We start from the raw sequence: 23363 nt of genomic DNA, 5'->3' as shown, positions 1-23363 counted from the left end.
AAGTAGGGTCCCACTGCCTTCGCACCCCAGGCTCTTCCATGCACAGAGACTGGCCAATACCAACCTGCTCTTCGTGGTGGCTGACAAGCCCCTCTGCAGCCAGTGTGAGTCTGTCAAGCTGCTGCAGGCAGAGGTAAGAGGTATCCTTTGATGTCTCAGCTGCATCTCACTGGGATGTGGTGGCAGCGGGATGGGGGGACACATGGGGTCTGTGGGACAGGCAGAGGGGTATGGACCTGTGGAGTTTGGTAGGGGTGGAGGGAGCTGGCCTGTGGCCAAAGGGGCTGGGGGTGCTCTACAAGCCCCCACTGCCCTGTTCCTGGTGGTTTCCTTGACCTGCGAAGCCCCCCCGAGGGACCCCAACCAGTGTGAGCTCGTGGACAGGCCCCGCTACCGGAAAGGCCCCCACATCTGCTTTGACTACAATGCAACAGTACGTGGGGTGCAGGGGGGAGCAGAGCCAGGGCTGGCCCCTGGGGAGGGATGGGGACAATGCGTATCCTCTGGTGGGGGGAGCAGAGCCACGGGGGGAGCAGAGCCCTGTGGGGTGCTCCCCTGAGGGAAATCTGGGCAGTGGGGAGTGGAACCATGGGGGGAATCCCAGGGGAGCAGAGCTGAGAGGTTCATCCCTGAAGGGGAAATGGAAAGGTGAGTGCTCTCCCTGGGGGGAGCAGAGCCATGGGGTGTCCCCAAGGGGAACAGAGCCATGAGGAGATCCCCAGGGGTGCAGTGCTGTGGGGGAACCCTTCTGATGGGGGTTTGGAGCCCTGGGAGGAGTGGTCAGGAGCCCTGAGGTGTTCCCTGGGGAGATCACAGCTATGAGGGGTCCCCAGGAGAGTAATGCCATGGAGTGCCCTCCTGGGGGAAAGAGCAGAGCCACGGGGGTCCCTGTGAGAGCAGCACCAGGGGCCGTTCCCGGGGGCTGTGCTGTCGGGCAGGGGGCTCTCAGGGCTGCAGGGAGGTGGCAGACGCCCCCACCAGGGCAGTGGGTGCCCCTGGGGTGCCAGGGCACTGCCGGGGGTGCCCCATGGCCCCTCTCTCTTCACCCACTCAGGAAGATACCTCAGACTGCGGCCGAGGGGCTTCCTTCTCCCCGTCCCTGGGGGTCCTGCTCTCGCTGCAGCTGCTGCTCCTCTACTCCAGCACCAGCCGGCACCCACTGCCCCCGGCCGCCTGCCTTTAGCCCCCTGGCCGCCCCCGCCAGCTCTCTTTTCTTTCAACCTCCATCTCCATGCCCATCCCCGGCCCGGTGGAGGGGGAGCGACGTCCCCTCCGCCGCCTCGGGGACCCCACGGTGCCGCCCCGGGGACCCCACGGTGCCGCCCCGGGGACCCCACGGTGCCGCCCCGCTCTCCCCAGCGGCCGCAGCCAAAGAGGAGGCGGCTGCGGGCAGGGGCTCCCCGGCTGAGCGGGGACCGGCGCCGCGCCCTCCCGGCCGCTCGGACTTGGAAAAGTGGCGTCGGTGTCGTCCGCCCACGACCCCTCCATCCATCTCGCCTATTTTTTTAGCCTGAAGATTTTAAAGCAGTATTTCTACATCGAGTTTCCAACATTCTCACCTGGAGACCGGCGGGGTTTATTGTCGGTAACGAGGACACATGGGAAAAAAAAAAAAAAAAAGAAAAAAAATTAAATAAATAAAGCGGTGGGGGGGTGGGGAGGGAAAATAAAAGAAGAGAAAAGAAAAAAGAAAAGAAAAAAGAAAAGAAAATAGAAATGAAAAGAGAAATAAGATAAAAGGGAAAAAAAGAAAATAAAAGAGAAAAGAAAAGAAAGAAAAGAAAAGAGAAAATACAAAAAAAAGAGAAAAGAGAAAAAAGAAAAAATAAAAACCACTCCCTGCGGGCTGGGGCTGGGAGCGGAGGGCAGTGGCCTTTTGCCTGCGCCGGGGAGCGATGGAGCCCCGGTCCCTGCGCTAGGCTCAGCCGTTCTTGGGCACAGATACTGGGGTGAAAAGGAGGGGGAAAAAAAGTATTTCGTTTCTTTTCCGTTCTGCAGATCACTGTGAATCCTGCCCGCTCGGCCCTGCCCCCCATCCCCAGTCCTGCCCGGAGCCCCTTGCCCTGCCAAAGAAACCGCCCTGGCCGAGGGGACGTGCTGCTTGTCCCCTGGGGGACGTGCCCCGCTGTGTCCTCGAGTGGGTCACGCCACACGCCCCACCGAGGGACGTGCCGCACGTCCTCGAGTGCCAAACAGAGGCGGGAGGTGCCACATGTCCCCAGCAGCGCCGTGCCGGGTGCCCGTGCCCCGGGGCGCCGGGTCCTGCTGCCTGGGGACACGCAGCGGTGTCCCAGGGGCTGGGGCTCACGCCGGGGCGTGTTGCCCCCCCCAGTCAATCCACTGGGTGCCAAGGAGGGGGACGGCACGGCTGCTGAGCCCTGGCACCCCACAGACCCCGCTGCACCCCACAAACCCAGCCAGAAGAGGTGCCGCGGGGCTGGAGGGGCGCGGAGCAGGGTGACAGCTGTGACACCCTAGGGCGCCGTCCCCTCTCGCCCCCCGCTGCTCCCGGCAGTGCCGGGGGTCCCTGGGCAGCCTTGGGGACCCTCACCCCCCCCGGGGCACCCCGCTCAGAGCCACCCCATCAACCGGGGCCAGGGGAGCCCCCTCAGCATGGCCACCCCGGGGGGGCTGGGGAGGGCGCCAGGCGCTAATTAATGCTGGGGGTAATTAATGGTCATTCTGCTTGTAGCTTTTTCAGTGTGTGTTTGGTTACTGTCTCTGGGAACCGTGTTTGAACAGATGGCTCTGTGTTACCGGGAGTGTGTGTACTTCTGTAGTCTAGTTAGGTGCTCTGCCAGAAAACCACCACTATACATACCTATAAATATATACATATATAGTCTATTTTAAGTTAAAAACCAATGAGATGAAGGGGCGGCGTGGCCCCGGGCCCCCTGTCCCGCCGGGGTCACCTCCTGCCCTGTCCCCACCCGAAAGCTTCTCTCTGCTCATTCAAAGGCATTGGGTTTTTAATTGATTTTCTTTAATTTATTTTTAATTTCTTTGCTTTTGTTTTTGTTTTGTTTTGTACAGAAGAGTTGGAAAACTAAAAAAAAAAAAACCAACAAAAAGACAATTTGTAAGATATCGTGCGTGTGACTCCTTGTAAAATATTTTCAAATGGTTTATTACAGAGACTCAGTTATTAAATAATGTTCATATTTTCACTTCACAGGCGGTGGCTGCATCATTGCCCGGGGACGTGGGCACGGCTGGGGGGGCACAGCATGTGGGGGGGGCCACGGGACATCGAGGGGCTCCTGCAGGTGGGACACTGCCCTCATACCTGCTGCACCTCTGGGGGCAGGGACAGGGGACACACAGGGACACCGCAGAGCCGCGGGTTCACAGAACCGCGCACGCTGCACAGGAGGGGCTGGGGGGCAGCAGGGGCTCAGCTCCCCCATCTTCCTGTGTTCCCGCAGGAGTGTGTCACCCGCCCCACGCCATGCCCGTGTCCCCACACCCATGTCCCCCTCTTTTAGGGGGTCAGTGTCCCCAAGTGTCCCCCGTGTTCAGCCCACCGATGTCCATATCCCCATCTCCCAGGATCTGTGCCCTCCATGTACGCATCCCCACGACTGTGTCCTTCACGCCCCATGACCGGGTTCTGCCACCCCACGTCCCGCCGTGTCCGTGTCCCACCTGCCTCCGCATCGCCCCGTGCCCGTGTCCCCTCCCCCACGGCCGTGCCGCTCGTTTGCCCCATGCCCTCCCGTGTCCGTGTCTCCCCTCCGTGTCCGTGCGTCCCGCGTTGCCCCGCGCTGCCCACGTGGCGGGACTACATGTCCCGAAGTGCCCCGCGGCGCCCTGGCCCCGCCCCCGCCGCGGCCCCGCCCCCGCGCCCCCGTTCCGCGCATGCGCAGCGGCGCTGTTTGTCCGCGCCCGGCCCGGCCCAGCGGAGGGTCCGAGCGCGGCCTGTGCCGAGGCGGCGGCGGAAGGAGGGAGGGACCGGGGCAGGGACCGGGGCCGGCCGGGGGCCGCGCGGGGAGGCGGGCGGGTGGGGCCGGGCAGCCCCCGCGGGGCCGCCGCGTCCCGCCCGCGGGGCCGAAGATGCGGCGGTACCTGCCCGTGGCCCGGCAGCACTTCCTGGCGGCGCTGGCCGGTACCAGCGTGGTGGTGAAGTCGCTGAGCGTCGCCGTGGTGCTGCTGTACCTGCTGTCCTTCGGGCTGGACACGGCCTTCTGGCTGGGGGTGACGCCCGGCTACCTCCTGCCCCCCAACTTCTGGGTGTGGACGCTGCTGACGCACGGGCTGGTGGAGAAGCGCGCCTGGGGGCTGGTGGCCGGCCTGGCCACGCTGGGGGCGGCCGGGCGGCTCCTGGAGCCCCTCTGGGGCGCGCTGGAGCTCCTCGTCTTCTTCGCCGTGGTGAACATCTCCGTGGGGCTCCTGGCAGCCCTCGCCTACTTCCTCACCTATGTGGCCTCCTTCGACCTCGACTATCTGTTCGTCGTCCGCATCCACGGCGGGCTGGGCTTCCTCGGGGGGGTCTTGGTAGCCCTCAAGCAGACGATGGGGGACGGCACCGTACTGAAGGTGCCTCAGGTCAGAATGAAAGCTGTCCCCATGCTCCTGCTCCTCCTCCTGGCTCTGCTGCGGCTCGCTGCGCTCGTCGAGAGCAATGTACTGGCCTCGTACGGCTTCGGGCTCCTCTCCAGCTGGGTCTATCTCCGCTTCTACCAGCGGCACAGTAGAGGCCGCGGAGACATGAGCGACCACTTCGCCTTTGCCACTTTCTTCCCCGAGATCCTGCAGCCCGTGGTGGGTCTGGTGGCCAACTTGGTGCACAGCATGCTGGTGAAGGTGCGGTTGTGCCGCAAGACCGTCAAGCGCTACGACGTGGGTGCCCCGTCCTCCATCACCATCAGCCTGCCGGGGACAGACCCCCAGGACGCCGAGAGAAGAAGGTAACCCCTGCCCTGCCCATGAGGATCGTGTTTAGGGACGGGGAGGGTACGGTTTAAAATCCAAACAAGGAGAGGGGAGATGTAGGTTCAGGGGCTCAGGAGGGCCCTTCTCCGTGCGGTCTGCTGGGGACTGCCCTGCCACGGAGGTGGTGAGGAGCATTCCAGGGAGCTGGTGGGACATTATCCTGCTCTTCTGAATGTGGGGCAACGATGGAAAGGCAGGGGAGATCCTGGGTAAGGGGTAGACAGGGTTAGGGATCCCTGCAGATGAAAGAGAGACAGCCTGGGACGGTGACAACCCCTGCTCCCGGCAGCATTCCACCAGCTCACCCTGGCCCAGGGGAGGGCAGTGAGTCAACCCCACACCCTAGTCCTCCAGCACAGCCAGCACTGGCCTTCCTGATTTCTGGCAGGAGGGTTTGGACAGGGTGCTGGTGCTCCCTTTGCCCTGCCCTGCTTTATGCCTTTATTCCCCATTCCCGGAGCTGCCGCCGTTCTGACAGCCTGCAGTTGCACCACGTAGCATGAAAACTCTGAGTAGTCTGAGAGCCAGAGTGGATTTCTGTGCAGCAGCTGTAGGCGCTCCAGGTCTTCCCCAGCACTACTGAATCCACTCTTTCCTGCTGGGAAGAAGCCAGGGACTGACTTGCACAGTGCCCCATGGGGCAGAGCCGTTGACCCGGGGTTAACCTGCCCACGTGCCCTTGTCCTGCAGGCAGCTGGCCCTGAAGGCTTTGAACGAGCGGCTGAAGCGAGTGGAGGACCAATCAGCCTGGCCCAGCATGGAGGATGATGATGAGGAGGCGGCGGCAGCAGCGAAGGCTAGCAGCCCACTGCTGCCTGACTCTGGCACGGCCGGGAAGAGCCCTGGCCAGGAGTCCAACCTCATCAGCTTCCAGGACGCCCCGGCCCAGCTGTGACCGGCCCCCTTCCCGCCCTGTCTCCGTTGGAGAGCTGCTAATCCCTCTCGTGTCTCCCACGGCCGGGAGCGGGGACTCCTCCCGCGGCACAGGCAGGGGGATACCTCATTCCAAGGCTTCGCTGCTGCTGGACAGGCACCCGGGACGGGACAGTGATACTGCCACCCCTGTGAGGACAGGGATTCCTGGAGCCGCTCCCCTCAGCGCAGGGCAGGCCGTGGAGTCGGCACAGGCAGCGGGGGCTGTTCTGGGAGAGGGACACGGGGCTGATCCCAGCCCCAAGCCGCTGTGCTGGCCCTTGTGGGATCCAAGTCAGCTTCTCCTCTGTGCCAGGGCTTGGCCAGAGCACTCAACACTTACTTTCTTCTTTCTGAAGGTAGTTTTGTCCCTAACTGAGGCAATGGGAAGGCTAGTGGGTTTCTTTTCCAAATGCCTTTCCCTTGGGGAGCCTCCCCCCGCCCCAGCAGGAGCTCGCCGGGACCAGCGAGAAGTTTGTTGGGTAGGAAGGGACAGGACACTGGGCAGGAAGAGGCCACCCAGCCCCTCGTGGTGGTGCTCCAGCACTGCCAGCTCCAGGCTTTGCATGGTGAGGATTCTCTCCTCCTTGGTCTCCTGCCCCCTCCCCCTTCAAGGAGCTGCTGCCCTTGGCTGCTCCCTGGCTAATCCGTTTGCCAGATTACACTAAAAGCTGGAATTAATTTTACAGTGGGGCTCTAGCTGCTTCCTCTGGCAGCAGGTTCTCTTTCCTGCAGGTAGAATATGGACTCCCCTTTCTTTTCCCTCCCTCTGTGTTGATGGGGTTTTTTTCCTGGATGGAGAGGATGCTCCCTGTGACAACCTCCACAGCTCCTGATCCCGTGGGCAATTCCCAGCCCAGGACGTGGATCTGCAGTGTCATGATTATTTTTTTAAAGGACCACACAAGAAGGTTTTGTCAAATGGGAAGAAGACAGATGTTTGGGTATCAATAAAGAGTTCTTTGAAAGCATTGTCTCCTGCAGCAGAGCATGGGCAGGATGAGGGGCCTGGCCCAGAGCAGCTCCCGGGGGCTCTTGTCAAGAGGCTGGGGAGGGGGTTTCTTCCCAGGTGCTCCCAGCAGGATGTGGGAAATCTGCAGGGGGAGATAACTGCCTGCACCCCAAAAGTCATTCTGCCCAAGGAGTAAAGAGGGCTTGTTGCACTCTAGCTGCCTGAAATTTTTATTGAATAAAAGCTCTGGATACAGAGGAATTTTTCAGCCTGGGAGCCGCTCCCAGCTCTCCAGCCCTGCCGGGAGCAGGATGCGTGTTGGAAGGAAGGCTGTTGTGCCAGCAAGGAGGTTTCTTCCTGCCTTCCCAAGGGTGCATCGCCCAGGTCTGTGCCTCCCCCGTGCTCACGCTGTTCCCTATGACTTGCTGACTGCAGGTTCACAGCCCGGCTCAGTAATTTGCTCTGTAAACTGACCCCACTCCACCAGGCCGAGCCCAGCCCACGGAGGAGGGGTTTAGAGGGGTTTGTGCGTGGCAGTGGGTGCCCAGACCCAGGGCTTTGGGGCAGAGCTGCCCGCTCTGATCCCAGGGAGCGCCCGTGCCATGGGGACACACGTGTTGCTGTACCGTTGCTCGGGTGCCGCCACCCTGCCCCAGCCCTGCCAGGGCTGAAGCCACAACCGTGCCCTGTGCTTTCCTGGCCAAACTGCCCCCATGGCAGAGAGGCAGTGTGGCGCCTGCTGCAGCCTCCTGGGACGGAGGGGACTCCCTGCCCTCCTCACCAGGATGGCTCCTGTCCTGCCCATTCCAAAGCAGCCCTGCGTGGGAAGGGAAAAGGAGCAGGAATCCTGAGTGAGCCCTCTATTTCCCACCACTGAGCACCAAGCTGCCGTGGGGCCCGGCAGCTTCACCTGTGCTGAGGAACATCCCCACCCAGGCAGGGGTGAGGTGTCACACACATCACAGCTGCTCCCCAGGGACAAGACACTATGGACAATCCAGGACTAACAAAAGATGAGTAGGTAGAAACCAAGTTCCAAGGAGACACTGTGCGAGCAGGGGGCCTCCAAGGGGAGACCCAGCTCGCTCTGGGAAGTTCAGGTCAGCACCAAGCCCTCAGTGCTGGCTCCGCTTGCGGTACAGGTATGCATTGCTCACCTGGTTCATGATAACCAGGCTGGTGACAAGGGGACACAGCATAGCGAGGTACCACGAGGCACCGGTCACCGTGGTGGTGAACCACAGGGAGCACATGCCCAACATCAGGCTGGCAGAGCCCAGCAGGTATCCCACCAGCCCTGAAGTGGCGTGGTACAGCTTCAGCTTGGCCAGCGTCCAGTTCTTCATCAGCTTGGGGTAGAGCAGGAGCACGCCCCCGGCACACTGCCCGCCGGTGTACAGCACGGCCAGCAGCCCCGTCAGCCCGTGCCAGGTGACAAAGTGGCCCTTGCCGTTCAGGTGCTTGTTGTAGGTAATGATTGCCAGCCCCAGGAGCGCGCAGAGCAGGGCGAGCAGCTGCAGGGCCCAGTGCGCCCGCACTCGGATTTTGCGGGAGAAGGAGCGCAGCAGCGAGGTCTCCGGGGAGAAGATCAGCAGCGCTTCGGTCATCAGGAAGGAGAACTAGGGGGCAGAGGGCAGCGGGATTGGTGCCGGCCAAACGCCTCACCGCCCGGGGCCTTCCGCGGCTCGGCACCCACCACCCAGGGACTCGGCCGGCACGGGCCCTGACTGTCCCACGGCAGCGGGGTGGTGACCGGGGGGGCGGCACTTACCGCGAGGGCCATCAGCAGCGGGTGCCAGGAGAAGAGACCTGGAAGGGAAGCGCAGGGTGAGGTGAGCTGAGACATCCGGCCCTCCCCGCGTCCCCGGCCCCGGCCCCACCGGCACTCACTGGATCCGGGCCGCGCCAGCACGGCCACGGCGACGGGGAATCCCAGCGCAACCAGGTGCGCGGCGGCGCCCGCGGCCACGCGCAGCGAGCGGTACAGGCGGGACTCGGTCTCGGCCGTCAGGGCCATGTTGGCCGGGCGGGCAGAACCGCCGCCGCCGACATGGCCAGGCCGCGGCGCGGGCTCCGATTGGCCGAAACGGTCTGTCCGTCAGTGCTAAAGCCCCGCCCCCTCGTCACTGCGCCGCCGCTGAGTGGCGGGAAGCGCTGTCGCTCAATGCGAGGGCCCGCCCCCCGCCGCGCGGCCGTGTGATTCCGCGGGTCCGGCGCTACGGTGGCCGGCGGGTCTGGGCCCGGTGTTCTGGGCTGCTCGGCGTCCCGCCATGGGTGGCCGCATCGAGTGCGTGTTCTTCAGCGAATTCCACCCCACGCTGGGGCCCAAAATCACCTACCAGGTGCGGGGCGATCGGCCCGGGGCCCGCAGCGCCTGCCTGCGGCGGGGGACTGGGGCTGGGCCATGGGGGGGAAGGGGGTACCGGGGCCGAGGTGGGTGCTCCCCGGAGAGGGACGGGGCTCGGCTGGAACTGAGCCTCCTGTGCCGCCGCAGGTCCCCGAGGACTTCATCTCCCGGGAGCTGTTTGACACCATCCAGGTGTACGTCATCACGAAGCCCGAGCTGCAGAACAAGCTGATCACCGTGTGAGTGCGGGCAGAGCCCCGGCCCTGCCCCGGGGCCCCGCTGTCCCGCCGGGCTCCATAGTGACAGTGCCAGCACCGGGCTCCTGGCCCGGGGCCCGCAGGGTCACCGCGGTGCCCCCAGGTACCCCTGCAGAGGTACATTTTGGGGGTGGCTGGTGCTGCATCTGCTGCTTTGACAGCTTTAAATCCAGGAACGTCACAAGTCTGACTGAGAGCTGTGCTGTTTCCTCTCCTGAGGGCTGACTCTTTCCCCGTTTCCCCCTTCTCTCTTTCTTCAGACTGTGATTTGCACTCTGAGCATGTAGGGCTTAGGCATCATTTTTCCTGCAAGGTTAAAAAGCCCGTACCTCCAGAGCCACCTGGGAACCATCCCTGTGGGGCACTGGAGCCTCCCTGAGGGCGTAGGTGCAGGTCACACGTGTCTCCTCACAGGACGGCCATGGAGAAGAAGCTGATCGGCTGCCCCGTGTGCATCGAGCACAAGAAGTACAGCCGGAATGCTCTGCTCTTCAACCTGGGCTTTGTGTGTGATGCCAGAGCCAAGGCCTGTGCGCTGGAGCCCATTGTGAAGAAGCTGGCTGGCTACCTCACCACCCTCGAGGTGAGGCCTGGGCACGGCCAGGCTGCTTCCCAATCCAGCCCACAGAGCGCGGGCACCTCAGTAGTGTCCTGGAGCATGTTGGGGGCCACTGGGCATTGCTGGTCCTGGGGCTGGTCTTACAGAGAGGAGGGGATTGTGCTGGTTTCCTGCAGATCACTTCAATTTTGAAGGACAACAGGATCTGGGCTCCTGTAGGCAGCAGTCCTCGGGGGAGGAGCTGACTTGACATTTTGCTCTCTTCAGCTGGAAAGTGGATTCATCTCCAACGAGGAGAGTAAACAGAAGCTGGTCCCCATCATGACCATCCTGCTGGAGGAGCTGAATGCCAAAGGGAAGTGCACCCTGCCCATAGGTATGGCAAGGACAGGGCAGAGATGGGAGACAGCTGGGCCATTCCCTGCCCAGGTCGGCTGTGCCTGTGCTGCTCCCAGCAGCTCCCTGCTTGTCTGTGCTTGGAGCAGGGGTATCTGAGCCAGCCTGGCCCTACCTGTATCCAAGGGATGGGTGGGATGGGGTTATGGGCTGCAAACATCTTGTTCTGTGTGACACTGTGGTGTCCTGGGATTGATGGTTGCAAGCTCCTGAGGGAGCACTGGTTTCCGTGGAGATTGAGCCTTCCCCTTTCCCTGGGCAGATGAGTCAAACACCATCCACCTGAAGGTGATCGAGCAGCGCCCGGATCCCCCCATCGTGCAGGAGTACGATGTCCCTGTCTTCACCCAAGACAAGGATGACTTCTTCAACTCCCAGTGGGATCTCACCACGCAGCAGGTCCGTGAGCTTGACGCTTTGAAGGGGATCTGTTTCCAGACCATTGTGAGAGTTGGGCTGTTGTGGAGATCACCACGTTAATGAGCGCAGTTTGGTGCTGCCCTTGTCTTTGTGCTTGGGCCTGTGAGCAAATCATTGACCATCACAAGGTTAAAGTGCTCCTGGGGGTGGAGCCTGCCCATCCCAGGTGCTCCCAGGTGCAGGGGAGCTTGGCCTTCAGGGTGGTGCCTCACTGCTCTCTTCCTTTTAACTCTTGCCTTCTCCTCTCCCAGATCCTGCCCTACATTGATGGATTTCGGCACGTGCAGAAGATTTCGGCGGAAGCCGACGTGGAGCTGAACTTGGTGCGCATTGCTGTGCAGAACCTGCTGTGAGTGCCTGGAGGGGCTGGACAGCCCGAGGAGGGGGGAGGGTGCTGCCAGAGAGCATCTCTCACCTTCTCCTGTCCATCTGCAGGTACTACGGGGTTGTCACACTTGTCTCCATACTCCAGGTGGGTCAGGCCGTGGTGCAGGGGGCTGTGAGCAGGGTTTGGGCAGTGGCTGTGCTGTCAGGGTGGCTGTGGAGGGGAAACAGCAGGGTAGGAGTGGGCTGGGCCTGTCTCAGAGCTACAGCTGAGCAGAGCTGGTTTTCCATCATTCTCCAGTACTCCAATGTCTACTGCACCACACCGAAGGTTCAGGACCTGGTGGATGACAAGTGCCTCCAGGAAGAGTGTCTGTCCTATGTCACCAAACAAGGTACAGTGACTCTGCCTGGGGATGCTGGCCCAGGCAGGGGGACAGGGCAGCTGACTGGTGACTTGTCCTTGCAGGGCACAAGCGAGCCAGCCTCAGGGATGTCTTCCAGCTGTACTGTGGGCTGAGCCCTGGCACCACTGTGCGAGACCTGATCTCCCGTTACACCCTGCAGCTCCAGAGAGTGGATGAGAGGTCAGAGCCCTCCTGATTGGTCCCTGAGGGCAGTGGTGACACTGAGGGTGGCAGAGAGAGTGCGCAGGAAGTACTCACCCAGTACTCACACAGTGGTGGGGCATGTGGAACAGAAGAGAATGTGAGGAGCTGGGCTATTTGGCACCTCAGCATTGTGGCTCCATTCTCTTCCCTCCTCATCCCCAGGAGGCTGATCCAGTTTGGTTTGATGAAGGGCCTTATCCGGCGGCTCCAGAAATACCCAGTCAAGGTGGCCCGGGATGAGCGGAGCCACCCAGCCCGGCTGTACACGGGCTGCCACAGCTACGATGAGATCTGCTGCAAGACTGGTATGGAGCCGTAGGACCCAGAGGATCCTCTGCTCCGTGTGGGCCCCAGGGTTGGTGGGAGACACAAGAATGTCTGCGTGCCCACAGCTGTGCACCGCTCCTGGATTCTTGCCCCTTTGGGAGCCTTCAGACTGCAGGGGGACAGGAGTGTGGGCCAGGCTCTTCTCCAAGTCAGGCTGCCAAGCCCATGCTGCCAGGGGCAGGGCTCAGGGACCCCACCCAGCCCTCTGACACTGCTGCTGGGCACCCCGCTGACACCACACTGACAGCCCACTGTCTTACTCCTCAGGCATGAGTTACAAGGAGCTGGATGAGCGCCTGGAGAACGACCCCAACATCATCGTGTGCTGGAAGTGATGGCAGCGATGGCGCTCACTATAGCTTTGTCACCCCACGCATCCCCGGTGTGTCCCCCCTAACGTGTCCCCGGAGCGCCCCGCTGGATCCTCCGCGCCGCCAGGGGGCACTAGAGGCGGCCCCGCGCCGCGGCTGCAGCCGGCCCGCAGCGAGTCCTCCACGCCGGCAGGGGGCGGTAGCGGCGGCGCCGTTACCACAGCGACGCGGACGCCATGGCTGCCGCCCCAGCGCTGCTGTCCCCCGCCGAGGCCGAGGCGCTAGTGCAGGCCCTGCAGGGCTCTGAGCTGCGGGACATCGGCGGGCAGGAGTGCGGGGACCTGGCCATGGGGTGTCCCCAGGGTGTCTGGGGGGGGAACACGAAAGCGGGTCTTTACATTTGGGGGGGGTCCCCTTTGGGGATGGTGGAGGACAGGAGGGGGCCCAGTTCTGGGGCCTTCCCCGGGTTCACGGTGGGGGTAAGGAGGGGTCCCCAGAAGGTTTAGGATAGAGAGGAGGAGTGCTGGGTTTGAGGTGAGCCCAGAGGATCAGGGTGGGGTGGGGTGAGAGAAGAGGGTGCAATTCTGGAGCATTCCTGGAAGAACTGGGAGAGATTGGAGAGCCTAGGGTAAGGAAGTGTCCCAGATCTGGGAGAGATTGGAGGGCCTCTGAGGGTAGGGCTGATGGAGAGGCTCCCCTGGTTCTGTTGTGTCCCCAGTGAGGGTGTTGCTGGCAGGAGTGCAGGGCTCTCCCAGTGGAGCTAAGGCCTCAGGCTCAGAGCACAGTGTGGGGTTGGGGGTTAGAGGAGCAGGTTTCCCTGCATGAGGGACCCTTGCCGAGCCAGTGGCCAGAGGTCTGTGGCACTGATGTCCTCACTGGCTGCCCCACAGATGGCTTCGGCAGCACGAGTATGTGGAGAAGCTCAACATGCACAGTATCCTGAGTGTCTCAGCGGGCCAGGAGCAGCTTCTCACTGAGCTGCTGGTTACCCATGCCAAGGTGAGCCCCCCTGGGTGCAGGAGTGGTCCCCACAGCTGGGTTTGACCTGTGGGCAGTGTGCAATTTTGGAATAAAATGCCGAAGAATCTGTTATACCTCTGGAAAAGACGTTTGACTGGTGGTGTGCCAGTTTTGTTTTTTAAAATAAATTAAAGGTCAAGCTGTGGTATTTCTACCTGCTGGTGTCTGGTTTCTCTCTTGGAGGTTGTTTTGGTTTCCTTCATGCACCAGCCCCTCTGGTTGCACACCTCTGCCCTATGCCTGAGGTGTCCCAGCCCCAGGGTGTGAGATTACCTGGACCTGCCCAGCTCCCTGGGGTCACCTTCCCCCTCTGCAGTCCCAGGAGCTCTGCCCTGTTGTGAGAAGGTGCTTGTTTCTGAGCTGGATGAATACAGAGTGTGCCCCTAGGCTACCCTCCTCCCTGGGCAACTGGAGTGTGGCTGACCATTAGCAACAAACTGGTTACCCCTGCAGCACTGGTCTGAAAAGGCTTCACTTCCCATCCCTTCCCTGTCCAGATTCCTGTTCTCATTGGGGAGCTGATCTCTGTGGAGATCTGGAAGCACAAGATCTTTCCTGTGCTGTGCCGGCTGGAGGACTTCAAGCCAAGAAGCACCTTCCCCATCTATGTGGTGGTGAGTAGAGAGAATGGTGGGAATGAGCCTGCAAATGAGTCTGGCACAGCTGTGCTTGAAAATAAATGTCACCCTGAAGGTCTCAGAGCTGAGGTTTTGCATCTCACCAGGCTGAGGAGGGCAGTGGGACACAGTGGGAAGTTCCTGGTTTCCCAAAGCCCATGCAAGCCAGTACCCTTGCCCCCAGGAGGGACAGGGACTCACTCCCAGGGACGCTTGGCTTTGTGGAGAGCTGTCCCTGCTCTAATCCCACACAGGGGCTTGCAGGAGCTGCTGGTGGAGCAAAAGCCATTCCTGGAGGCAGCTGTGCTCCTGGCTTGCAGCTCCCAGTGCTGCCCCTGCTCCCAGGCAGTCATACCCCTGGGGTATTTCCCCCCTTCTGAGCACTGCTTTCCTCTAGCCAGAGGCTCTCCAGGGTTATGTGCTCCTGAGCTAACAAAAATGTAGTTTTTTCTTACTGAGCTCCTGGGACCAGTGGTCCCTTGGGCCATTCTTGGCAGGGGAATGATCTCCAGAGCTGGGCTTCCTTGCAGAACCCTTGACCTCAGGGAGATCTGCCTGAGGCTTGGAAGTTTTAACCCATTTTCAGTCCAGGGTAACACCATGTGGGGGCAAGGTGGTTTCTTCCCTGAGCAGCCGATTGCCTTAGGGCAGGTATTCCATAGTTCCCACTCTTGGACAAGGCTCTCTGTCCCAGTCCAGGGCCTGGGAGAAGCACAGCCATGCAGAGCACTGTCCCAGCTCAGGCACTGGCTCTGTGCTGGTGCCTTGCAGCTTGCCTGGGGGCAGTGGTTGTCCTGCCCCTGCAGCACAGCTGCCTGCTGGGAAGTGTGGCTCTCCACAGTCAGCATAACTATTAATATGAACTGTATGAACTGGAGTAGTTTTGAAGGTTGCATCACTTATATTTTCTCTTGAACTAGTTTTTGGCCACAACTATATTAGCAGCTTATCAGAAGAGCCTTTTCCTTGTCCCAGTGCCCACGTTCCCAATGCTGCTCCACTGTTAACTCACTCTGGCCATTCTCCTCCCACAGCTGCAGCATGAAGCCTCCATCATCAACCTCCTGGAGACAATGTTCTTCTTCAAGGTGAGAGACAGGTTCAGCTTTCCTCAAGTGAAAAGCTCCCGGGGGTGGGAGACTGTGGGGACTGACCCTGTGTGAAACCCTTGTTGTTGTGAAGGAGATCTGTGAGTCAGCAGAGGACAGCATTCTGGATTTGATTGATTATTGTCACCGCAAGCTGATCCTGCTGGTAGCTCGGAGCGCCAAGGCACGAGCAGCGACCTCAGCAGAGCTTTGTGCTGAGCATCTGGCCAGCCCCTCATCCATGCAGGTGAGGAGAAAGTCCTGTAGTTCCCTGGGGACATGTGTAGTAGCCTGCAGAGGCACAGGGAGGCCTTTTCATGAGTGGCAACCCTGGCACCTCCTGCTCACCTCAGAGGGTTTCTGGTGCTTCTCTGTGCCTGTGGCTGCACCCACCCCCTCACTCTGCATCCTGGCTTCTGCCCTGTCTGGTGCCAGTGCCAGCCTGAGGCTTCCTGCAGGACATGCTTAGAGCTCTGGGGTGGGACACGCTGGAGAGTAGATGAGCAAAATATTTAGCAGAGGGGCTTGGCCATTTGCTGTTGCTCTTGGAAGCTGTGTGGATATCTCTCCCTGAAGTTTGGGAAGCCACCCTGGGTCAGGCTGCTGCTATAGCCAGCCTATAACCATGATAAAGTTCTCCTAACAGTCAGGAATTGTCCCCATGTGCTGCCCCCAGCTTCCTTTATTCTCTGAGAAATACCTTCTCTGAGCTGGTCTGGGCCAGCAGTGATCCTGGAGTGTTCCCAGGTTAACACACACCTTCCCAGAGCAGGAGCTGTCTTTGCCTCTGGGGCTTCTCAGCACCTGGAACTGCACATCAGGAGGAGTATCTGGAGGAACAGGGTTAAAGGGAGAGCCTGAATCTCCCCTCGCCTCCATCCTTTGGCTTGTTGCCCAAGCACATACTTCTCTTTCAGAAAAGGGAAGGAAGTGGAGGGATCTGGAGCACAATAGGGATGTTTTCCAGGAAATGTTTTCCAGCTGGGGAGAGGAAGGGGGTGTCTCTGTTACTGCTTTGACACGAACTTAAAAGCCCAGACCTTTTCTAGCCAATAGGATCCTCAAAAGCCCTCATCTCCCAGGGAGCCTGGTTTCCTCTGATTAATTCCAGCCTCTCCTGACTGTGTGTACAATAACCTCTGTGAAAAAGCTGTTCTTGCCATCTCCTGTGTTGTGGAGCCTGGTGTTTTGTGGAACTGTGTATGGTGGTAACTGACCCCTGTTCTGTTGTTCCCCTCAAAGGAAAAGATAGTCCCTGTCTCAAGGCAGCAGAGATGAGGTCTGGATACAAGGAAGAGCTGTAGGACAAACTTCACTAGTGCAGTTTGGAGAGGGAGGAGGCAGAGAGAGGAGCCCACAAGACTCTCTTAGTAACTTATGGGGCCCACAGCTGGGCACCAAACCTGGATTCTTGCCCCTCTGGGAGCCTTCAGACTGCAGGGGAACAGTGGGCCAGGCTTTTCTCCAAATCAGGCTGCCAAGCCCATGCTGCCAGGGGCAGGGCTCAGGGACCCCACCCAGCCCTCTGACACTGCTGCTGGGCACCCCGCTGACACCACACTGACAGCCCACTGACACCACAGTGGGGTGTGGAGCACAGAGCTGCTTACCACAGAAATCTGGAAGGCAACTGTTGCAGTGGCTCTTACGAAATATAAGAAGCTGAGGTCAGCACTCTGCGCACCAAGTGTGAGCTGCATCTGAGACTGGAGAGGAGCTCAGCCTGAACCAGGGAGAAGGACTTGGCACCTCTCAGAATGGCCCTCCCCATGGTCTTGAAAGAGGCTGGGTCAGAGGGTGGTCAGGCTGCCATGGGGGATGAGTGGGGTGTCCATGCTGGTGGCTGGAGAGCATGGCACAGCTGTGGGCTGGGATAACCACTGGCACATATTCTAGTTGGCTGTTCCCAAGCTGGAGGGAAGAGGCAGATCCAGGAGGGGTGGACACAGGACTGAAGCTGCACCAAGGCCAAGTTTCTTCCTCCTCCTCCTCCTGTTCCTCTGCTGATCATGAAGCTCCACTCTCCTTCAACTCTCAAAGGTCCCTGTAGGGCCATGGGCCACAAGATGGTCCCAGAAAGGGAGAGAGGCAAAATTTGGGACCAGCCTCTTTCAGGGGGTGTTCTTGTGCATGAGCACTGCAGCCAATAGCCACCCATAACATGTTAGGGGCAGGGACATGAGGGGAGAGCAACTATGGGCTGCAAGCTCTTCTGTGGCTGCGCTGGCAAACAGGCAATGCTGGCACAGCTGAGACAAGAAACTGTTCTTCAGAGGTCAGTTTTCTTACCCAGACTATGGTTACCAATGCAGTCAACAGCCTGCCTCCCTGTAGCTCCTGGGTAATGGGGCCTGAAATCCCAAGGCTGGTCTGTCCCTCCACAGGAGCTGCAGAAGCAGGCAGAGGTGATGGAGTTTGAGATTTCCCTGAAGGCCCTGTCCGTGCTGCGGTTCATCACTGACCAGGTGGACAGGTAGGTGACCAGGAGCAGCAGAGGATGTGCCCAGCTCTCTGGATGGGATTCCTGTTGGGGTCACAGCAGATGCCTGGACCCCTTTCAGCTGACTGTGTCCACAGTGGCAGTTACACTGTGCCCTGGGAGGCAAAAGCAGCAGCACTCCACCCTGCTCCATGGTACTCCTGGGATCTCAGAGCATTGTTTCTTTCCTCTCTCTCCCAGTTGCCTCAGGGAGTATTTGTAGATACAAATTCAGGCAATAATCTGTGAGTGCCTTTTCTCCCTTTCTGTCATATCTCTAGTCTGCCCCTGGGTGCAGTGACACGGATGCTGAACACCCACAACGTGCCCTGCCTTCTTGTCGAGTTGGTGGAGCACTGCCCCTGGAGCTGCTGGGAAGCAGGTATGGCTCATGCCCCATGGTCTCTTGGGCACCGTGCTCTGCTGGGGTGTGCATCCACTGAGGGATCTGCTGTAGGAGCCCTTGCAGAGCTGTTTCCCCTCTACCCTCCCCTCCAGCTCCTCAGTGCTCCCTGCCTGAAGCTGTTCAGCTTGAGAGTAGCTGCAGCACAGCTGGGCTGGGGATTTGGCAGTGCTCCCAAAAGCTGATCCTCACACAGGGCTGGGTCTCTTCTGGGTGATCACAGTCAGCACGGAGTGTAGGACCTCTGCCAACGACACGTGCTCCTCTGAGGAGTCTTCTGGACACAGAAAGACCAGAGTGCCCGTCCCAGCCTCTCTGCACCTTTTGGGGCAGCACTGACTAGAGCCAGATGTGGTCTGTCCCAGGCAGCAAACTTTACTGCGATTCTGCTGCTGGTCCCTGAGCTTCACTCCTGCCAAGGGCCCCAGATGAGGCTGTGCCCATTGTCCCCCACCTCTGCAGCGAGGCAGGCCCTCCACGGCCCCCCGCCTCCCACTGCCTGCCCTGTTCCCTGCACAGCCTGGGGCGTGGGAACCGTGCTGGCCCAGCCCTGCACAGGGGTCACAGCAGGGGCAGGGCAGGAAGAGCTCTGGGAAGCACGTGGCTGTGCCTGCCGAGAGCAGCCCAGCTGGATGCGGGAGCTTTCCTCCTTCCTATAGCCACAAAACACATCCCTTCTCCCTGCTTGTGTGCTCAGGGTGTGAGAGGGAGCTTTGATCCAGGGCCCTGAGGGAGGGAGTGGAAAGAGACGAGCACAAAGGCATTTCCAGGCTGTGCAGATGCAGGGTCACATCCTGCTCCCTCCCCCCAGAGCCACACAGTAGCTGTTGGAGCTTGTTTTGTCATATCTGTTATATTCATGCTGCTTCTGGCTTTGCCTGGCAAAGGAAGCTTGAGAAGAGTGGCTTGTACCTCAAAATGGGTCTCTCCAGCTACTCTGTTGTTGCAGCGTGGGCTGCCCCACTGCCCACCAGTGCTCTACACTGCTGGCCAAGTACAGAGGGAGATGTCTCAGAGATCTTTCTGATCCTGCCACAACCCTGTGGGTTTAATACATGTCCTTTCTGCTTTTCATGCTCTCTAATATTTTGCCTCAGTACCAAGTAGGCTGCTATATGGAGCAAAGGGGGGGAAACCAAGGTAGGCAGAAGCAGAAGGTGAAGCAAGGCAGTGAGCACAGGCCAGCATCCCCCCTCTGAGCTGTCTTCCCTCAGGCAGCACTGCATCTCCCTGGTACTTCTGTCCTTCAGGCAACCTCAAGAAGTTTGAGAATGGCACATGGCACATCGTGCCCCCTGAGGACCAGGTGAAGATGACCAAACTTGATGGGCAGGTGTGGCTTGCCCTCCTCAACCTCCTGCTCAGTCTCAAGTGCCAGCGCAAATACTGCTACGACGGCTTCAACAGGAGCCAACTCCTCAAGGTAGGACCCTGCAGCACAAAGGCCCTGGGCCCTTGCCAGCACTGGGCACCTCCAGATATCTGTCCCCATCCTCACTGTGGGCTCCAAGGAGCCAGTGGTGGGAGAGCAGCAGGTCTGTCACCATAGCAGCAGCAACAAAGCTTATGTTTGTGAGTGTACCTCCTGAGACCCCCATTGGTCTCTCTGCCACTGCACCCCAAATCTTTGCTCTTGCCCTGCTGCATCCCCAGCTCTGACTCCTTTGTCCTGACCTCTTTCTGTTCACTTTTCTCTCCCCCTCCATGGCCACAGCTCCATGCATTCCTGACAGACGTCCTCATTGACCAGCTGCCCAACCTGGTGGAGATGCAGAGATTTCTGAGTTACCTGGCAGTGACAGAGCCGGCTCCCCCCAAAAAGGATATCATCATAGAGCAGGTATCCTGTGGCTTTTCCTTCACCTCAATAGCCACTCTGGTTTAAGCCTGATAGCTCCCTACCCCTTTTTTCTTCCACCAAGCTCAGCTCTGGAGTGATGATGCCCTGGAAAAGCAACCAAGTACCCATTTCAGTTGCATCTTATTGCCAGCAAAGCTGCCTGTGACTGGTGTGAGAGCCTTGTCTGCCCTGCAGTGGCCAAGCAATCACATCTGAAGGCATAAATGCTGGGTTATAAACAGCTCTCCAGTCACACTGAGCCCTGAGATGGCAGCTGCATGGGGCAGACACAGGCACTGGCTTGTTTTGACAATTAACATTTGACATTTATCAGTGTTTTCCTGTTGAATTCTGGACTCCTCAGGGAAGTCCCCTTTTACAGCCCTGGTCTGAGGCTGCTTGGCACACTGTGTACAGAGGGACATCATGATCTGGTGATAGAGTCTGGAGTTAAACTGGTCCCAGCTGGTGTCTGGGCCTTTGGGAGTTCGGCTATGAAGGTCTTTAAACAGCCAAGAGATTCTTGGGGGTATTAATCCATGCAGCAGTAATCTCTGGAGAAAAGTGTTTTTATGTGTTTCTACTGCCTTCTTGTGAGCTGAGGGGAGAAACTGAGTGTGGGGGCAGATCTGCAAAGAGGCTGCTGAGAAGAACTGGGAGCACAGAGGCTCTTCCCCACGGCCAGAGGCTCCCACACCACTTCTGGGAGGAGATGGGTACGTTGGGCAGTGGCTGTCAGGGCTGTTCCCAGTGGGAGCATACTGTCCCCATCACAGCTGGCTGTATGTCCTGGGAGGAGGGTGATGTGCCCTGTCAGAGATGGCTGTAGCTGAGCTGGAGGCATGGCCCAGGCTGGGAGCTGGAGCTGGGGAAGCTGCAGACTGGCAGTCTGAGCTGTTGGGGCTGGAGATGGCAGCAGGGAGGAGGTGGACATAGATTCATACCACGTGCCTTAACTGCCAGCGTGTTGGTGGCACAGTGACAGGCAGCTGCCACACTGGGACCTCCTCCAGCCCTTACCCAGGCTGCTGCTCTCGTCCATAGCTCTGCTTTTGTGCTGGTGCTGCTCCTGCCCCTGCCAAGCGCTGGGGCTGAGCCCCGGGGACAGGCACAGGGAGCCAGCGGGAAGCATAGGCATGGGCTCCCTGCTCTGCCCAGAGAGTGCTGAACTCACTCCTTGTTGCTGAGCCAAGCTAAGGAAAGGCCTTTTTCCATTTGGCTGCTCCCAGAGCAGCCTCCTCCCCTTCCTTGGCTATTTTTACTCTGCTGGAGAAGGCAGTGCTGTTTGAAGCAGCATCGTCCGCTCCAGAGCCTGAACTCAGCGCACTGCTCTTGGCTGGGATGTTTTCTTTTGTGCCGGCCAGCCCTTCCCCTAGTGTTCATCTTCAGGGAACTGATGAGCGGAAAAATCTGCTCAGACAAACGGCTCTGGAGCACGGGGTTCACAGCGCTGCCACACACAGGGTGCTGAGGTCCCTTTTCAGCAGCCCAGGCCCCAGATGAACACTCATTCCCAACTGGAGCCCGAAGGTTTTGCCTTGTTTCACCTCAGTGCCCACTGGAGAGTGGATCCTTCCCCTCTATGTACCCAAAAAGCACACCCTGACACCCTCTGCACCTCTGCCTCTGCTTGCCCTCCTGGAGGGCCATGCTTCTTGTTCCCAGGGCTGGCTGCCTTGTCCCCAGACCACAGCACCTTTTTTAGGCTGTTAGCACCTCTTCCTCCTGCCCTGCCTCTCCCACCAGGTTCCTGTCATCTGGGACCATATCCTAAAGAAAAACTCAGGGAAGTGGGAGGCCATTGCCAAGTACCAGGTGAAGCATGCCTTCAGCCCCACTGAAGAGGAGTTGAAGCTCCAGGCACGCAGGTGAGGCCCTGGTACAGGTGTGCAGAGTGCCCAGTGGGGCCAGTATCCCCATTAGCATGGGCTGGAGCTCAGCACTGGGAGGACAGAGGGGTCTGTGGCACTGGCTGGTGATGTCCCCTCAGTGGAAGGGTGCAATAGGGACAGCTCATTGCTGGTCAGGTCAGCAGTTCCTATAAGCAACCTCGCTGCTCTCTGCCTGCACAGATGGGCACAGACCTACAGCCTGGACATGATGGAGGCTCTGGCCACTGACAAGCCCCGCTGCAGAGTGTGTGGTGTAGAAGCAGCCAAGCGCTGCTCTCGCTGCCGGAATGAGTGGTACTGCACACGGTAAGGAAGCCCTGCAGCCCCTCAGAGCTCCCCAGAGCACCACAGATCTCACTGGAGAATGTTGAGAGAGGGCCAAGGAAAGCCAGGGGTCCCACCACTGCACAGCACCACTAGCTCTCTGCTCGCCACATACCTCTTCAAATCTTGTGGGGAGGCTGATGTGCTGGGCTGCTGGTGGAGGAGGTGCTGGTGAGGGTTGTGTTGCAGCTGTGAGGTGCTGAGCTGCATCTGCCCACACTGACAACCATGACAGGCTGGGTTTTCCGTGGTGACACTGTCTTCCTCCTCTCCACTTTGTGGGGCAGGAGTAGGAAAGCACTCATGACCCTGTGGCTGCAGGTGACAGGTTGGGATGTGGCAGCTGGGATGGTGGGAGTAAATTAAATCTCTGGTTCTGAACCATCTGGCAAGGTCTGGTATTAAACCTCCTTAACCCCCAGGTCTGGGGCCACATCCACCCCCCTCTTGGTCTAGTGCTGGGCTGCATCAGCTCTCCTGCAGCTCCCAGCGGAGTGTAGTGCTGGAGTTTGTCCTTGCTGCTTTGCCCCCAGGGATGGATGTGGCTCCACTGCCCCTGACAGCAGCTTGTCCCTCTGCAGGGCATGCCAGGTCCAGCACTGGCAGAAGCACAAGCCTGCCTGCAACCTGATGGCCGAGGTGCCGAGGAATGTGGATGACCTGTAATAGAAGTGGTGTCTGGCATCTGTCTGGCCCGTGGCTCAGAGAGGCAGATATTCCCCTGGTGTGCAGCCCACAGCTGGAAAGAAGCTGGCAAAGGCCTCTTCTGCCTGCTTCCAACCCTAGGCAACACTAGCCAGGGTCAGTCTCTCCTTTCCCACCGCCTCACCATGCCTTCTCCAGTAAACCTCCTTGTGCATCCCATAGCTGCTTGGCTTCTGCTTTTTCTCTCCCGGCTGAAGATAACAAACTGCTTCCTCCCCTCTCTTCCATACAGTGAGAAGCATGTGTCCATTTTCCCCTCTGCAACAACAGAAATCCCAGAGCACCCGAAAAAAGCCTGTAAGGTTGTGGTTACCCTACTGCAACTGGGGAGGGAAGGGAGTAGTGAGAAGGCCTCTGTGCTGCCTTGTACCATCGTTAGAGCAGCATGGGGAGCAGAGGATGTGGTTTGCATGAGCACCATGCTCTGAGATAGTTTCTTGGGTATTTGTCATCTCCCACCTTGCAGGGACGATTCACCCCATTTCCTCTCCCTTGATGTGATGTTAGCACCAAGGGCTTCGCCCCCTTCCCACCAGCATTACCAGTGCACAGGGTTTACTGGTGGGGATGCCTTGGGGTGCATCCCCACTTCTCACCGGTCAGCAGCTGCTGCGGAAGGGCTGGAAACTTGGTCTGAGAACAGC

At 59.5% G+C, this 23363-nt stretch overlaps 5 protein-coding genes across 7 annotated transcripts in view; 4 read left to right on the top strand and 1 right to left on the bottom strand.

Annotated features, from left to right (window-relative positions):
- Positions 1 to 1299, top strand: part of CACNA2D2 (calcium voltage-gated channel auxiliary subunit alpha2delta 2) — a 210839-nt gene extending 209540 nt beyond the window's left edge. The window contains exons 36-38 of the mRNA XM_066326873.1: positions 31 to 140; positions 345 to 433; positions 1055 to 1299. Of these exons, the coding sequence (XP_066182970.1) occupies positions 31 to 140; positions 345 to 433; positions 1055 to 1183 (328 nt within the window). The 3' untranslated portion in view covers positions 1184 to 1299. The remainder of the gene's footprint in view (positions 1 to 30; positions 141 to 344; positions 434 to 1054) is intronic.
- Positions 1300 to 2329: 1030 nt separating this feature from the next.
- Positions 2330 to 6818, top strand: TMEM115 (transmembrane protein 115). Its single transcript, XM_066326866.1, has 2 exons — positions 2330 to 4910; positions 5626 to 6818. The coding sequence occupies exons 1-2, from the start codon at positions 3862 to 3864 to the stop codon at positions 5828 to 5830; spliced, it is 1254 nt and encodes a 417-aa protein (XP_066182963.1). The 5' UTR covers positions 2330 to 3861; the 3' UTR covers positions 5831 to 6818.
- Positions 6819 to 7002: 184 nt separating this feature from the next.
- CYB561D2 (cytochrome b561 family member D2) lies at positions 7003 to 8922 on the bottom strand. 2 transcript variants are annotated; one of them, XM_066326872.1, is made up of 3 exons: positions 8690 to 8922; positions 8571 to 8608; positions 7003 to 8418 (listed from the first exon to the last, which is right to left on the bottom strand). In XM_066326872.1, exons 1-3 carry the CDS (start codon positions 8814 to 8816, stop codon positions 7915 to 7917), a joined length of 669 nt encoding a protein of 222 aa, XP_066182969.1. In that variant the 5' UTR covers positions 8817 to 8922; the 3' UTR covers positions 7003 to 7914. The 2 variants fall into 2 exon arrangements, with proteins under 2 accessions (XP_066182969.1, XP_066182968.1); XM_066326871.1 differs by having other exon boundaries at positions 8571 to 8922.
- Positions 8508 to 12434, top strand: NPRL2 (NPR2 like, GATOR1 complex subunit). 2 transcript variants are annotated; one of them, XM_066326869.1, is made up of 11 exons: positions 8508 to 8631; positions 9294 to 9385; positions 9818 to 9986; positions 10230 to 10338; positions 10621 to 10757; positions 11030 to 11127; positions 11214 to 11250; positions 11404 to 11497; positions 11572 to 11689; positions 11876 to 12018; positions 12308 to 12434. In XM_066326869.1, the coding sequence occupies exons 3-11, from the start codon at positions 9825 to 9827 to the stop codon at positions 12373 to 12375; spliced, it is 966 nt and encodes a 321-aa protein (XP_066182966.1). In that variant the 5' UTR covers positions 8508 to 8631; positions 9294 to 9385; positions 9818 to 9824; the 3' UTR covers positions 12376 to 12434. The 2 variants fall into 2 exon arrangements, with proteins under 2 accessions (XP_066182966.1, XP_066182965.1); XM_066326868.1 differs by lacking the exon at positions 8508 to 8631 and adding an exon at positions 8960 to 9141.
- A 153-nt stretch (positions 12435 to 12587) lies between these two features.
- Positions 12588 to 22878, top strand: ZMYND10 (zinc finger MYND-type containing 10). Its single transcript, XM_066326867.1, has 12 exons — positions 12588 to 12682; positions 13242 to 13350; positions 13869 to 13985; positions 15023 to 15076; positions 15171 to 15323; positions 17461 to 17549; positions 17837 to 17937; positions 19209 to 19381; positions 19673 to 19798; positions 21545 to 21666; positions 21871 to 21996; positions 22596 to 22878. Exons 1-12 carry the CDS (start codon positions 12588 to 12590, stop codon positions 22678 to 22680), a joined length of 1350 nt encoding a protein of 449 aa, XP_066182964.1. The 3' UTR covers positions 22681 to 22878.
- The last annotated feature ends 485 nt before the right edge of the window (positions 22879 to 23363 follow it).

The sequence above is a fragment of the Sylvia atricapilla genome, chromosome 11 (assembly GCF_009819655.1).
Source record: "Sylvia atricapilla isolate bSylAtr1 chromosome 11, bSylAtr1.pri, whole genome shotgun sequence".
Taxonomy (NCBI): domain Eukaryota; kingdom Metazoa; phylum Chordata; class Aves; order Passeriformes; family Sylviidae; genus Sylvia; species Sylvia atricapilla.
This window is presented reverse-complemented; position numbering and strand designations above follow the sequence as displayed.